Source organism: Fistularia commersonii, chromosome 35 (genome assembly GCF_037954325.1).
Source record: "Fistularia commersonii isolate RoL2024-O1a breed Wild chromosome 35, RoL_Fcom_v1.0, whole genome shotgun sequence".
In the NCBI taxonomy this organism is placed as follows: Eukaryota; Metazoa; Chordata; class Actinopteri; order Syngnathiformes; family Fistulariidae; genus Fistularia; species Fistularia commersonii.
Genome location: NC_141318.1, coordinates 4887870 through 4903853, shown reverse-complemented (window position 1 = coordinate 4903853; position 15984 = coordinate 4887870). Strand labels below are relative to the sequence as shown.

General features: G+C 43.8%; 1 protein-coding gene across 1 annotated transcript; it reads left to right on the top strand.

The window, feature by feature from the left end:
* Positions 1 to 335: 335 nt before the first annotated feature.
* On the top strand, positions 336 to 15956 carry bmerb1 (bMERB domain containing 1). The gene is made up of 6 exons (XM_086142245.1): positions 336 to 645; positions 6353 to 6473; positions 8905 to 8978; positions 11330 to 11444; positions 12100 to 12182; positions 12272 to 15956. The coding sequence occupies exons 1-6, from the start codon at positions 558 to 560 to the stop codon at positions 12388 to 12390; spliced, it is 600 nt and encodes a 199-aa protein (XP_085998371.1). The 5' UTR covers positions 336 to 557; the 3' UTR covers positions 12391 to 15956.
* The last annotated feature ends 28 nt before the right edge of the window (positions 15957 to 15984 follow it).

Genomic DNA, 15984 nt, shown 5'->3' with positions numbered 1-15984 from the left:
GTTTTTTTATTTATTTTTTATTCTTGTTATCATTTAATTCTAGTGTGTCATTGTCCTTTCTTAGTACAATATGCTGCAACTGACAAACAATTTCCTAATCTTGGGATCAATAAAGTACATCTCATCTCTCATCCAGGCAGCTAGTAATGGGATTATACTAAAAATAAATAAATAAACAGCTTTGTAATGATAACCAAAATCTCAAATGAAGACAACTTAAAAAAAAAAAAAAAAAAATGAAAGTGTGCATCCTTTTTATATTTACAGTCAGTGCCAGTGGGTGTCTCCCAAGTCCTCTCATCCCTGCCTGCACTGCGCATGCGCCCTGCATCATCTATTTTCCCCCCTCCATCCCACCGTCGAGGGACCTCCAGAGGGCTGGATGAAGATGCTCAGCGTCTCGGGTCGCAGGAACCTCGTCACCGGGTGAAAGTTGTCTTAGCTTGGGGGGGGGAGGGAAGGGAAAACGAGCACACACCGGAACCGTGCACGATTTGTTTTGTTTTGTTTTTGTGTTCCCTTGCACCACCGGGCGGGCTCACCGTCTCGCCTCCGCAATGGAAATGAAGAAATCGATCTCGGACACGGAGCGCGCACTGAGGAGCTACGGCGCCGTGTCGGAGACGGCGTGGACGACGGACAAAGGTGAGCAGTGGGTGTGGGTTGGACGGATCTCCTTGTGTGTGTGTGTGTGTGTGTGTGTGTGTGTGTGTGTCCCAGTCCAGACTGTCACGGATGTCGGGCGTCGTTTTCTCGGTGACTCACTGAGGCTGCAGGAGTGGAACAGCTTTTAATCCCCTGCAAGCTCACTCTTTCTCCTCCGCCGGTGAAATTAGTACCGAGGAACCCCCTCCCTCCATCCTCCACCGCCTCCATCCCATTTACTGCATCCGGACCGTTTAAAAAACTTCATTCAGCATCTCACACCACCCCGCGGTGTTATAATCGGATTATAATCTGGGTTACCTGGCAGAAAATAATGGGAGTCCGGGCTGTCAGAATGTGAGGTGATGGGAAAACCAAAAAAAAAATATATATATACACAACAGAGCTGCAGCCTCCATGGCTGACTGCTATTTTGATATTTTTATTATCCACCCCTTCATTATATTTATTATGCATAAGTATATAATTCATGGTGATAAATAGTTAGAGCCCAGACGCGGCGTCTCCCATCTGCCTTCTTTGTCCAGTAAAAAAGGAAAAAAAAAAGGAAAATTCAATTTGCGCTGACATGAAGCAGACGAAGGCAGTAACTCGCTGTTTCGGTGATAAAAAAAGAAGAAAAAAAAGCCTATTTTTTTGCCTTATCGCATTATTTATCAACCAATCACATGCATGAGGGGGACTGAAACTGTCACACACTGGAATAAAGGGACACCCGTCTCTCTCACACACACACACACACACACACACACATCAGCGCTTAAATCATAACAGGAAGCAACATCACTTGGCTTATTTTCAGCTTTTTTTCCAATATATATATTTTTAATATATATTCAGAGTGTTTAAAGATGCATGAGTCGAGGGATGTTAAATTAAAAAAATAAAGCTTTCAAAAGCATTTCAGAGGATGTGATGAAACTTCTTGGTTAAGTCAAAAAAAGAAAGAAAGAAATTGCAGATGGGGATATTTTTAGAAACAGATCCCGGCCACTGTTCGCTTTCTGTGAAAGCACACACACACACACACACACACACACACACACACACACACAAACTGAAAACAAAAAAAGAGTGAGCCCCCCCTTCCTCCTCATTTTTCCAGCGATAACAAACAGCTGTTCTGGGGTTTGAGCGAGGCAGAGGGGAGGGGAGAGGGGTGGAGGTCCGGCGTAGTGTGACTGCAGGATGTGTCATCTGCACCGGATGCCACGTAAAATAATGCTAACAGCCCCCCCGCACACACACACACCTGCACACACACCTGCAGGGGGGGGGGCAATGACACAGTTTTATCTCTGGCGCCGATTGTCATCCATGCCTGTTTACGTCTTTGAGGCTGAAACTTCAGTCGCTCACCTGACGGCCCCCCCTGAGCATACAGGTGTGTGTGTGTGTGTGTGATGGGGGGGGCTTTACCACTTTTAGTGGTTCGGCCGGGTGTCGATGCAGCTCGGCCTTCTCGGCGCCGGGTGTGAGTCAGAGTAGAAACAGGAGAAAAGAAAAAGAAGGAGGAGAAGATCCAGCAGCTCCTCTCCCAACTTTGATTTAGGACCAAGCCGACCCCCCCTCCTCCGGCATCACCACCACCATCTTCGCCCACCATACATGCATACACGCCGCCAACCACACCGCCGTGCAGGTTTTTTGCTTTTTGTTCGCCTTCCACGGTGAGTCAGCTTCATCCCCCGGCGAGTCCGGGGGTTGTGAGAGGATGGAGGGTCCATCCCGTCCCCAAACATCGCCGAAACCGACACCTCGGGGGGGGGAATAAAACGACCCCACGGAGGTTTTTAATTTTTTTTTGTTTTGTTTTACTCACTTGCATCAGTGAGTCACTGAGAAGTCTGAACATTTTGAATCCCGGTTCAGACGGAAAAAAAAAAAAACCTCTCCCTCTGGGTTTCTAGTCTAATGTTTGTATTTCAAGAATATCCCTCTGCGATATCATCTCCTAGACATGGACATCCATAAAACCTTTAAAATGCAGAATTCCATCATTTAATTCAATTTTTTTATGTCCCCCTGTTATTTTTAGATGTCCATTTTCTGTTAACTAATTTTTAAAAATTATCTTTTAGGGCAATTTCCTACAAGAGAGTTGCTGACTTGGAGAGACATCAATGCTAATATTGTGCAGATATTAATATTGTGCATCCATGATCCGTAACCAGCTGTATGTTGCAATATTTTCATGTTTTCAACAAGAAGTTTCCTGGTTTCACACCTTTTTGCCTAATTCGGCACTCTTCCGTCCACACTGGGCAGACCCGTGACCCTCAGACGGCTGTTTTGCGTTCATTGAATAAACCTGCAATCTCCTCTGACCGTCAATGCAAATCCAATTTTGAGAAACAAGCCGTCACCAACTATATTTAATGTTGTTTTGGTAGCATTTTAAAAGGTCGCCAATGTGGAAATGACATGTTCTACTCCTACATGCACAAATGAAAGGGACATACTGTCATTTTCAGATAACATGGTAAACCTGAATATAAGCAGCACCCACTAAAAAATACATAACAAAAAAAAAAACAAAACGTACATATATCGGCCAAACTTGTCCATTTGTAGCACGAGCTATTTACACAGAGATTTTTTTTAACTTAATTAAATACATACCTTTTTTTTCTGTAACACATCCGGTCAAAAAATAAAAAATCCAAAAAAAAAATCACTGCTCGCTATCTTCATTTAAACCACTAAAGTCGTCTTCTTCATTGTCGGAATTGGACAGAATTTCTCCGTCACACACTTCCATGGTCTCCCTTTCATTGTCGCTCTCAGCGTCACTAGTGTAAGCCACACGTGTGTGTGTTCTGTGTCATTTCATACATCCGATGTGGCGGGGAGAAATTATTTGACCCGTAAAATCTATAAATTATCCGCATCATTGTTTAAGATGCGCTCGCCCAATGACAGCAGGATAGAATAGAATAGAATGGAACTTTATTATACTTTATAGGTATTATTTTTTTTACATTTGTCATTGTTTACACTTGTTTATTTTAATTCTTGTCATTCTGTTCCTATCCTTGTCTTTGTCCTTTTAATTGTCTCTCCTATTTATATTTAGATTCATATTTATTAATATCGTTACTGTTGCGCTGCTGTGAGAAATAAATTTCCCTTACGGGGATCAATAAAGTATTATCTTATCTTATTAACACCGGAGGAAATTCATTTGCCGGGAGGCTCCAACATTACATCCATTCACTCGAAACATGATGTTGATTTATTGCTGTCAGGTTTTCCTTCTTGCAGAAAGGAGAGGAGTTATAAAGTTTGATGGCAACGGGTAAGAAAGACCTTCTGTGGAGCTTCTCGGTGAAGATGACGCTGCAGATGTTGAGCCTCCTGACAAAAGAACAGGCGGCTCTGACCTTTCTTTTATACGCGTCTGTGTATTTAGTCCTGTCTAGTTTATAGTCTATATCAGGGGTGTCCAAATGTTTTGCAAAGACGGCCGTATTTGGTGAGGTGAAAATGTGTGAGGGCCGACCTTTCAGCCAAATTTCTTTTTTTCTTTTTAATTATTTTTTTTTATTGCAAATGGCATACTTTTCACAGAATGCAAAATTTTTCACTAAAATCACTGTATTTTGTATTTTAACACCACATAAAATGAGGGAAAAAAAAACCCCAAAACTTTCAGAAAGATTAAACATATCGATTGAAACATTACTCACTTTTAAATGCTCACTTTGGACTTCTAAATTCAAAACATGTGAACAGGAAAACAACACTAACAGTGATATTATCCAGAAGTACAAAACACTGAGGGCCACATGAATCCTTGTGTTACGTGTTATCAAAAAGAAGAAATACGGTGTTTTTCAATTCCAATTTTAGGCTCACATCAAAAAAAAGAAACAGAAAAACGAGCCGCGGGCCGTTGTCAATTCAAACACGGGCCGCTTTTGGCCCGCGGGCCGGACTTTGGACATGCCTGGTCCATATGGACACAATAAACAGCGTAGATAAAGAAGGAATGACTATTGGAGACTTTTGTCGTAGCTGTCGTAGTGTCTCCGATGCACTGATGCAATCCTCGTCTGACAAAAGCCAGGGATATGTTCCCTGTCTGTTTTCCTGATCCCCGTGGTGCCGCCGGGCGTAGATGGTTAGCAACGGCCGCCGAGGAACGCGGTACAATGAAGGCCTCAAAAGGGAATAAGCTGGGGGAAAACACAGTCGCGTGTAAGACGGCGAAAAGCCAGACGGCGGTCGGCGTATCGATCGTCGGGTTTGTGTGGGAAGTGTTCGGCGACCCTTCCTGCAAGCGGCACGTGGGGAATTGTGAGCTAAGTGATCCGGCTAAGAGAGGAAATAACCCAATCGGCGAGAATCTCCGTCGATTCCAGAACCTCTCCTCACCGTCATGGGAAATTCCAACATATTCCAACGTACGCTTAAAAGGCACGATCCGCTTTATAATTAATGACGGTAACGTCTCATTTGGGGAATCATCTAAAGCTGAGGGAGGTGGTTTTCAAGCGAATTTGTCTGGACGGGACCTTGAACGACACGAATGATCGTTTTAGCGTTCAGCGGCGGGGTCATGCTCTTCGTCGGGATCGCTTGTTTTGAAATTGAAGTAAACAGCTGTGAAAATGTCAATCCTCAGTTGGATGGAGCGTATACAGGCGTATAACACTTTCATTCGTAAATCCACGTTTTAGTGCAATTATTTTTTTCCATGTCTGCACAGGAAAAAGCAGAAACCTTGAAAAGATGCTAGCTCAATGCGGGCAGCCTTCTGCCTGAATTATAGGTTATTATACTTATAATAACAGCAGCGCTAACAGTTAGATGCTAACAGCTGTCATGATACAATAAGATGAGATGAGATGCACTTTATAGATTCTAGAATCAGGAAATTATTTAGCAGCAGCAGCAGCAGCATTACATATTAAGAACAGACAATGACATGCCTAAAAAAATGTAAAAAAATTGAAATCTGAGTGTGTAAAACAGTATCTAAAAGCGTCTGTACACATGTACCTCATATACAGCCGGAAATTAAAGTAATGCGCAAAGTAGAAAAAGCAATGCGCAAAGTAAAGGCTTTAATATTAATAAAATATCAAATATTAATATTTTACTTTAATATTGATAAGAGATATAATGGTGGCTGGACCCCCCCAAGTGACAAAATTACTGTTATTGCCTTATATTTTGCCATCTTTAAACCTCTCACTCGTGACCGGAAGGTTGCGGTATCATTTTTCCCTTATTTCCTCATTGCCAAGGCTGGAAAAACACGGCCGCTCGTGTTGGACCCAGCATCTTCCAGGTTTGAAGAACGCTCAAACAGAATTTAACCCTCTTAATATGTTAAGGGTCAATTTGACCCATTGGGTCAATGGGTGAAATGGGTCAGATTGACCCTTAACGTATTAAGAGGGTTAAAGGGCGCTTGTCGGAGAAATGTTCCCCTGCACAAAAAAAAACATTTAATTTAATTTTTTTTTTTTTTATCTTCTCTCTCTTTGAAACTCTTCCGGGAATTTCAAGTGCTCGCTTTACTCCGTGAAGTGAAATGTGACGAGGGAAAGAGGCGACAGCTCTTTGCTCTCATCGCGTGACCCGATTGTTGACCTCCCGGCCCGAGATGTTTTTTTTTTCACGCTTTCTCCCAGTTTACGTTCCCTTCTTCTCAATGCGTCCGTCCGTCCGTCCCCAGGCCACTCGGACGTGTCCATGGCGGAGAGCACCATGTCTCCGGAGGAGATCGAGGTGGAGATGGCTCGCATCCAGCGTCTGAGAGAGGTCCTGGTGCGCCGTGAGTCCGAGCTGCGCTTCATGTGAGTGGCGAAGAGCGTGACTGGATAATTAACTTTGCCGCTTTTTTTTTTTTTGCATTGGTTTCCTCGGGAATAAAGCGATTTACATTGATCAGCGGACCGTTCGTCCATTGATTATCGGACGGGCCGAGCACGCCGGCGGCGGCGAATGAGTCACCATCGGGAACTCGTTTGCACCCGATCGACGTCTAGTCAAAGGATCATTTTATGGAGTGGCGTTTAGGAAGACATTGGTTCATTCTTTGAAAACCTGCAGCTGCAGCTTTTTTTAAAGTCCTTTTGTGACAACGCGGACATTTACGACTAAGAAGTGAACACACTACGTACGGAAAGAAAGTATCTGACTCGAGTATTTCCCCGAGTGCCCTTCTGACACTAATGTTGCGTTATTGGTTTTTAATTTTGCTTAAATCAAGACGACTGGCATTTTCAGAAACTGCAGTTAAAAAGACTGCAAGTGAACCTGTTTTAGCCATAAGTGTCACAAAAGTTGAATCACAGTATCCCTAAAAATCCCCCAAAAATAACAATTAATAGAAAAAAAAGCATTTTAATTAATTCAATTCAAATACATTTTATTAAATAATTGAATTTAAATTAATTTGGTAAGTTAAATGATTTAATATGAGTAAAAAGTCAATTTAAGTAAAAAGAAAAAGCTAAAAGGCTAGTTGTTAAGTTGTTATTATTACCATTATTTCCAGACTATTTAGCTCACCTGTATATGAACATGTATTATATATGTACCTGTATATGTACATGTATATATATATATATATATATATATATATATATATATATATATATATATATACATGTACATATACATATACAGGTACATATATATATATATATATATACAGCAGGTGTCCATGTTGTAACATGAGATATTTGCACAGAAAGTTGTTACACAGAAACATTGATTTAACTTCTCATTAGATACATACCAGTAACATCCATAAACATGTACTGGAAATTCTTTTTTCCGAACCGTGCCTGTAAGATTAATAATAAATAACACAAGGAAAAGTCCGTCCATCCATTTTCCAACCCCACTTTGTCCCTATTCTAGCTGATCTCTATCTAAAACCATTAAGGTCGTCTTCTTCGGTGTCGGAATTGAACAGCCACGGAATTTCACGGCAATTTAATTGATCCGATGTGACGAGGCTAAATGTTTTGGCGGCATGAAGCTCATTAGACAAAAAATAAATAAATTCATTGCAGCATGCAGCATTGAAAAAAAACAGCAGTTTATAATCTGGAAATTTCGCTAGTAAACTGCATGAGGATTTTATTTACATGAGACGACTCTTTGCATGTGTGGCGCTTCTGGGACGCGAAACGATCCAGAAAATGCGGGCGGCCCTCTGCCTCGACCGGTTGCGACGGTAGATCGGTGTTAAAAAGCGTGAGATAGATAAAAAAAAAAAAAAAAGATAAAAAAACCCAGTGACTAAATAGAGCAGCGAAGTATTTGGAGGAGGTGAAAATGACGCAGCTAAAGCGTGAAGTGTGATGGCTGCGTGTCACACACACATTTCGCACAGCTCATCCCGCTTATTATCCTTCGCCGACTTGAAAGGGTTCATTAAGGCTGCCACGCCGCTCAAATCTCTGTTGTGTGTGTGACTCAGAGTGCCACGTAAACTCACTCTCACACACACACACACACACACATGCTGGCAGATGGAGTGTCAGAGAGCAGAAGCTGCTGGACTCTGGCGGATAGCAACCGGGGAGTTGGACGGGAGGCGCGGCGAGGGGAGGAGGATGGGAAGAAGGGGGAAAAAAAAGACGAGGGAGGGGTCACGCTGTGTGTGTGTGTGTGTGTGTGTGTGTGTGGGGGGGTAAGGGAGGCTGTGGATGAGTCATCGGCAGCTCTGTCACTTGGAAAAAGAAAGCCTTGGTGTCTGGTTTCGGGGTGTTGAGGCCCCTGAGGGGACGCAAGAGCACCCATTCATTTGCATTGAAAGTCCTTCCACACACACACACACACACACACACACACACACTGATGCACTGGAGGGGGGGTTGGGGGTGCAGAAGCCGAGGAGCCCGCAGGACAAGAAACAAGCGGGATCGTATTTGCAGGCCAATTAGGATTAATGCCGATGAGTCTGGGCTGCGGCGGAAAGTAAACAACCCCCTCGAAAACACGCCGATGGACTCGGTGCCAGATATCGCCTCGCTGCCAGAAGCACACTGGAATTTAAAATAAAATAAAATAAAAAAATCATAGCATCTTAATCAAGATTCTTGTGCAAGCCTTTAAAGTATATATATATATATATATATATATTTAAGAGAGATTTCCAAAGCCCGGCTTCGACTGTTAGCACGGTGTTTACGCTCGCCGATATCAGATAAAGAAGCATCCAATAATATCTGTTGCTTTTTATTCTGACTCCTTCCCTCTCTCTCTCTGTAGGATGGATGATATTCAACTCTGCAAAGACATCATGAGTTTAAAGCAGGAGCTCAGACAGATAGTAGCAGTACCAGGTACACACACACACACACACACACACACACACATCTATATATATATTCTTTGTCTTACAGAAAACAAACCTGCTGTCCACCTTTTTTTCCCCGGCAATAAAATCCACCAGAATTCATCTTCTGTTTGTAAAAACTGTTGATGCAAACGTTTCTGACTCAGAAACACAGCCTTATGGCAGAAAAAGCCCGAGATATCGATCGCCTCTTGCTGACATGTTAAGAGTTATGACGCACTAACACACACACACACACACACTCACACACACTCACAGCATCGCCGCGAAGGCCAGAGCTGGAAGTCTTTACAAGCACGTTTTAATTCTCCGGAGCAGAAAGCGCTTCGGCTCCGCCGCCCGTGTTGGAGGCGCAGCGGCAACGTGCCGAGGCTCTCTGACGTCAGAAGACACACACACACACACACACACACACACACCTCCTCGGTGAGCGGGGGAAGGGGGAGCCGGGTGTCGCGTTTGTCGACGCAACCAAGACAAACCGGTCACTTTGTCAGTCAAACACAAAACGTCTTCGTCGAGACCGTGAAAGATGCGATTCCGGAGTCTCGGCCTTCTCTGGCTTGTCAGGATTTTCGTCGCGGGTCGTCCTCACGGAAGATGGAAACCGCGAACACGGGAATTACATATATCTACTGTGTCGCTCCATATGTGTCGTGTGATCGATTGGTGATCAGTCGAGGGTGAGGCCTCACCTCTCGCCCAATGACAGCAACAAAATACAGCGGCCCCTTAAAATAAAAATTTAATTTTGGTCCAGAAATGGGGTTGTAGGTTGATTTTTTTTTTTTTGTATCTTAAGCCTCATATTATGTTAAGGGTCAATTTGACCCATTGGGTCAATGGGTGAAATGGGTCAAATTGACCCTTAACATAATATGAGGGTTAAATTAATTTTCCCCATTTAAAATAACAGAAAACAAAAGAATTCGCTTCGACCTTCACAAAATGATACTTATTGCGAATGCAATATTCACGTGAGATATCGGTCACATCGCAATTATTTCGTAATTGCAGCGAGCGGCCCCAAATCAGAAAACGCGACGGCATCATGAAGTGTATTCTTGGGGCTACCGTGCGAATTTTTAAATTTTGATTTTCTCGTTCTTGTATTTGTATCATGATTTTTTTTCATATTTCAAGGATAAAACTTGGTCGAATCGTGCTTTATATCTTAAAATATTCGTATGTAAAGTGATTCGTATCTTAAGGCAGTGGTCCCAAACCCCCGGGTCGCGGGCCGGGACCGGTCCGTGGATCAATCGGTGCCGGGCCGCCCAAGAAATAATCAGTAATTTCCGTTGGATTTATCACCTGAGTCTGAACAATCTTTATTTTGAAAAATGACCGGAATCCCTCGGGTTACATCTCTGTCACTTAAGCGCCAAAGATTTCAAATACAAAAACTTAGACATCGGACGTAAAGTTTCTTTTCGAAGGGGAAAAGATCTAGTGAAGAGACAGAAGAAGAGCTCGCAACTTCCAAGAAAAAGAAAGATTTTAACGGACGATACCAAGACTCCTACTTGAAATGTGGATTTATCGTAACGATTCCCACAAATGGAGCCGCTCTGCCTAATGTGCAACAATGAAGCCTTCATTATACTCATATTATGTTGTTGGCGCAATGTTACGAGGAAGCTGCTAATAAAGCTGCGTACGAGTACACGGCGGATTCACGTTTATTATTATAGTCGCAATCTAAACAATCTACGTGTACCCCCTCCCCCGGTCGGCGATGACATTGTCAAGCGTTGAGCGGTCCGCGGTGCTAAAAATGTCTGGGACCTCCGTCTCACTTTACCTCCGAGGACAACGTCCCCGCTACGATGGCCGCCATTTCCGTACCTTTAAAACGTCCCCTAATGTTTTTGTCACGCCCTCGCTTGTGTTGCTGACGTAGAGTTTTATACACCAGAGCCCCCACTTACTTTACCTCCAGATGGAGGAAAAAAAAAAAAAAAAGGGCTGATGTTTGCAGGGATTTCTTTGAGCCGGTTTCTCTTCTAAAAACGCAGAATCAGACTTTCCCTCCGACCTGAGCGTCCGTCTGTGCGTGACTTACTTACTTGGAAAGGTTTCGCAAATGCCAATTTCCCAGAGCGGACCCGGAGCTTGTGCTTCGTAATGAAGTCGGTGCCCTATTTACTATAAATTACAGATGATGGGGAGCTGAGAGCGCGCATTTAAAATCACTCCGCCGCTTAAGAGCGGTCTGAGTTTGCCGACCGGTTCGGCTCGGGGCCCCCTGCCGGGATAGTTTATGAAGAAGAGGAGGTATTGCTCGATTCTAACCCAGCGGGTGTCCGACCTTTCCTCCTCCTCCTCCTCCTCCAGAGAAAGAAAAAACCAAGAAGCACCGGCAGCGGGAGGAGGAACTGATCCTGAAGATCCACAAACTGGTGCAGAAGAGGGACTTCCTGGTGGACGACGCCGAGGTGGAGAGGTTAAGGTAGCGCGTTCTTCTCCGGAGGTTTTGACCTCCGACGGAACGGCGAAATTATTTACCGCCGGGGAACGACCCAGGCGGAGCGTCATTAGACCCAACGAAAAAATAAAAAATAAAGTTGCTCGGGGAGGCTTTTCATCATCGCGGGCGACGCAGCCTGCTGCGTGTGTGACAAGAGATACGTTAATTATGTTGTCACGGGGTGGTGTGATTCGCCGGCGTGAGGAACAGTGCGATTCTGAAATTAGAGCGTCAGAAACGGCTGATTGCAGCGGCGCTGTATCTGAAAAAAAAAAAAGATAAAACTGGAAACACAGTTGGGGAAAAAAAAAAAAAAAAACTCAAAAAATATTTGAATATTGTAATGCAATTACAAAAACAAAAATGTCATACATTCTGGATTCATTACAGATCAACTGAAATATTGCAAGCCTTTTATTATTTTAATATTGCTGATTATGGCTTATAGCTTAAGAAAACTCAGAAATCCTATCTCAAAATATTAGAATATCATGAAAAAGTTTGTTTTTTTTAACGGCATTACAGAAGATAAAGGACGTTATCACAGTCCTGTATATATCTTGGCTAAAATAAAAGTGAAAATCCTTAAAAAGGCAAACAATTTTTTTATTTTCAAAGCCTTTTGCTTTCCGTTCAGGGAGCAGGAGGAGGACAAGGAGATGGCCGAGTTCCTCCGGCTGAAGCTGATGCCCTTGGAGAAGAAGCTCAAGGTCAAACAAAGTGAGTGACCCGGGGTCCGATGCGACCGGACGGAGCGTCGATCCGTGTTAACTTTTGTTTTTCCTCCTGATTTCCTCTCAAACCGAAAGACCCCCCAAAGCCCAAGAGGCACGTGCCGGAACCTCCGCCCAACAAACCCTCCTTCACCAGATCGGGGGTGGCCATCATTAAGGATTGCTGCGGCGCCACCCAGTGCGCCATCATGTAACCCCGACGGAGGCCTCGCCATGACACGCGTCCAATCACGCGCGATCCACCGCTTCCTGTGGATCGGAGAAGGCCCCAACCACCACCACAACCACCATCCTTCAGCTGCGTGTCCACCATCAGAACTGTACGGGAGTCCGGTTTAAAGTCTAATATCATGATCGGCGCTCGGGTGGGGGGGAAAAAAAAAATGTAAATATGCTGAATAAATTCTTGTCAGAATCGTGGCAACTGGATTTCTTCACTTGAAGATGTTTCACCCGTCGTCCGAGAGGCTTCTTCAGCTCCGCTGGTCTGTGGGAAGCGTCCGAATATAACCGCCGGGGTTTTGGGCGGGTCGAGGTTACGACGGGCTTGTTATGTCCGCGGAGGTTCTCAGTCATCCGGTTCGTGGTGAGAAATCCTCTCGTCTTGGCAAGTGAATTTGAATTTCTTCACTTGAAGACGTTTCATCCCTCATCCGAGAAGCTTCCTCTGACGACGGGGAGTTTCCAAATATAACTCAAGCCAAGACAAGAACATTTCGACCAATATGGCGTGTTACGCGAATGAAAGAGTTGATCCGCAGAAACTCGCGAGTGTTCGTTAGGTCGGGACGAAGGTACAACTTTTGGGGGATTTATCTGGACTAGACCCTGAAAAGGTGAAGCCAGAATGTGAAACAAAGAAGTGAAACATTACCGGCTGGTTCTGGTGGTGGATCTGGTGGGACCAGATGGTCCTGGTCCGCGTTTGCTCGCCCGTCTTGGTGTCGATCCCCAGTACGGCGTCGAGTGTTGTGCCTCCTCTGTTCGGAGATGTTTATTTCTGCTTCTTTGCCTCCACTCTTGAACCATCTGTCTTCGAAGGAATGGCCCTTATCCTTCCGGTGCGGGTAGGTCGCGCTCCCGCCCCGAAGCGGCGGCTCCCCCCGCGTTGGGCTGTCCGTTCGTGTCAACGTTCTATTCGGAAACTCCCCGCAGGCCATTAGAATTGAAGAAGCCTCTTGTACGAGGGGGGGGGGGGCAGGACATCTTCGAGTGAAGAAAATCAAGTCCGGTTGTCACGACAAGAAGATTACGATCAGAACTAACCATTACCTGGGTGACTGAGAACCTCAAAAGACACAGAATAAATTCGTGTTACAAACGGGCAGCGGTTTTTCGCAAAACGCCCCGGAAAAATATCACATCTGTGGCTGGAATGCAAAACCTCCTATCTGGAAAAAAAAAAAACACTTTTTTCAGGAAATCAAAAAAAAGTTTCATTTGATTATAGTATGGTCTTTGTTAAATATATACAAGAATATTCTATTGTTCACAGACTATATTTCTGGGTTATAATTTAAAAACACATCGCATGTATTTTTACCGCTGACAATGCAGAGAAGTGTTTTTTTTTTTTTCCTAATTTTATCTGCTTTATTGTGCACATAGGAATTTTCATGTAACATTTATGTCAAAAGAAAGGGCGGGATTATCTTGCAGATCGACTGAAAATGTGGAGCCGCCCCCATTTCTCACCACCCAATGCAAAAACACAAAATCCAAAAAAAATTGCAAATAGGTTTTGCATTCCGGCCATCGATATGTAATCACTTATTGCATTCACACACAAGCACATTTCCACAATATAAAAAAAAAAAGGTCAGGCTTCTCCGATTGACAGGAAGGGGATTTTCTCCTTTCATTTCAGCCTCTCTGCCCTTTAACCCCCCGACCAGTGAGCCTCACTTTCCGAGAGAGACATAAAATGAAAAAAATGGCGGGCTGGAAACGGAAGCTCGCCAACCTGCAGATGGCTCGGCCCGATTTCCCATGTTGTTCTTACCCGTGATGGTTTGAACAGCGGCGTCAAATTTCGATCCCGCCGATATCTCTCGTTTCCGGACTGAAAGCATCAGACAAAACCCAAACAAACAAACAAACAAAAAAAAAGAAAAAAAAAAAATTTGTTCCCTTCCTTCTCTTCCCACGCACGCTAGTGCAAACAACCCGTTCGAAGGTGAGTCGAGTGATTTTTTTTTTTTTTTTTTTTTTTTAAGAGATCCAAAGAGAAAAGCGGGTTCAAATTGGGTGGGAAGCAAAAGGCACGTGCTGATACACACACACACACACACACACACACACACACACACACACACACACACACACACACACACACACACACACACACACACACACACACACACACACACACACACACACACACACACACACACACACACACACACATTCACGCTTGGTTTAGAAATCTCACCGCTGCAAATAGGAGTAAAATTTACAAGAAAGATTGAAATGTTTTGATCAGTTCCGGTCACATTTTTTTCTGCATGTGTGAGTTTTTTAGTAAAATATAAAACTGCGTAGGGTTTTTTTTTTTTTTTTTTTTGTGAGAATGTTTAACAGAGTATCAGAGTTTAACATTTCCAAGTGTTTGTGTGGAAAAAAAACAAAAAAAAGTCACGTGCAGGTTTCTCTTTGAGCGACCCTGAATGGGCCCCCCCAACAGCTTCGTCATCATCCAATGCTGTGCCAAAGCAGAAAAATCTAGAATTAGAAGAACAAAAAAAAAAAGTAAATAATGCACTCCAGTTAAGCCATTAATATCAGTTTTTAATTCCCTCGTTTTTACTAAATAGTCCTTGAAATATAGTGATGTGTCAAATGTCTTGAAATACAATGTTGACTCCCGGGGATCACAGTGAGCCCTAAGCTGGATTTTCAAAAGATATTTGGAAACATTAACGTCAAAAAGATTAATTGCAAACGCCTGCGCTAAATTTAAACGCTGCCTGATTAACGACTTGCCTCAATTAGCGTGTTGAAAAAGCAGCAAAAACAAAGATTAAGATATTTAAAGCCATTCAATGTCTGGCTGCTGGGATTCCAGATGTGCCAACTCGAGATACTTTCCAAGGAACAGCGATAAGTGACGCTTCACACTTGCAGATACCAATTAATCACCAAAAAAAAAAGTGATTATATTCAGCCGGGATGGAAATAAGCTAAAACCCTCTCCCGTGGCATGAAGGTCCAAGGCCCCGTTGTCGGGGTCGGATCGTGTCGTGCAGAGGACGGCGCCGGCTGCCATGGCGACTCACCTTCGTAGCACTGTTTCCATTGGCGACCGGGGGGGGGGGGGGGAAAGCGGTTCGTTAGCGCGCGCAGAAAAGCCAGGCGTATTTACGTCGCGTGTTTTATTCTCCTCCCACGTGATGTAACTTCTCAGCGGCCACACTTACATTGCGGGGGTTACTACGGACGGTGGGACGCCGGTAAATCGTCACCATGGAGACGAGAACAGCTCCCGTCCTCCGAAATTATAGTCTTGTTTTTTTAACGACTGACACCACAAATGAATGCAATCTTGTAAATGCCTACAATAATGTATGTTTTGAGTGTATTGAAGACATTAGTGACTCATGTTGAGCAAAGCGTTGCTGTTTGCCACTTTAACCTTCTAACTTAACGTTCTGTAGTTGTAATGAGTTTTAGAGGTTCTATTGTTGAATATTGAACGGATATGCAGAAAATAGGCTGAACCAACCTGTACATATATGTTTAAATAAAGAGCATCTTTCAAGAAGGGGGGGGCTGACTGCTTCTTCGGCATT

Coding starts and splice junctions, on each gene's coding strand:
- bmerb1 (XM_086142245.1), top strand. CDS start 558: ATGGAAATGAAGAAATCGATCTCGGACACGGAGCGCGCACTGAGGAGC. Junction 6,474..8,904: donor GAGTCCGAGCTGCGCTTCAT/GTGAGTGGCGAA, acceptor CTCTCTCTGTAG/GATGGATGATATTCAACTCT. Junction 12,183..12,271: donor GAAGCTCAAGGTCAAACAAA/GTGAGTGACCCG, acceptor TCAAACCGAAAG/ACCCCCCAAAGCCCAAGAGG.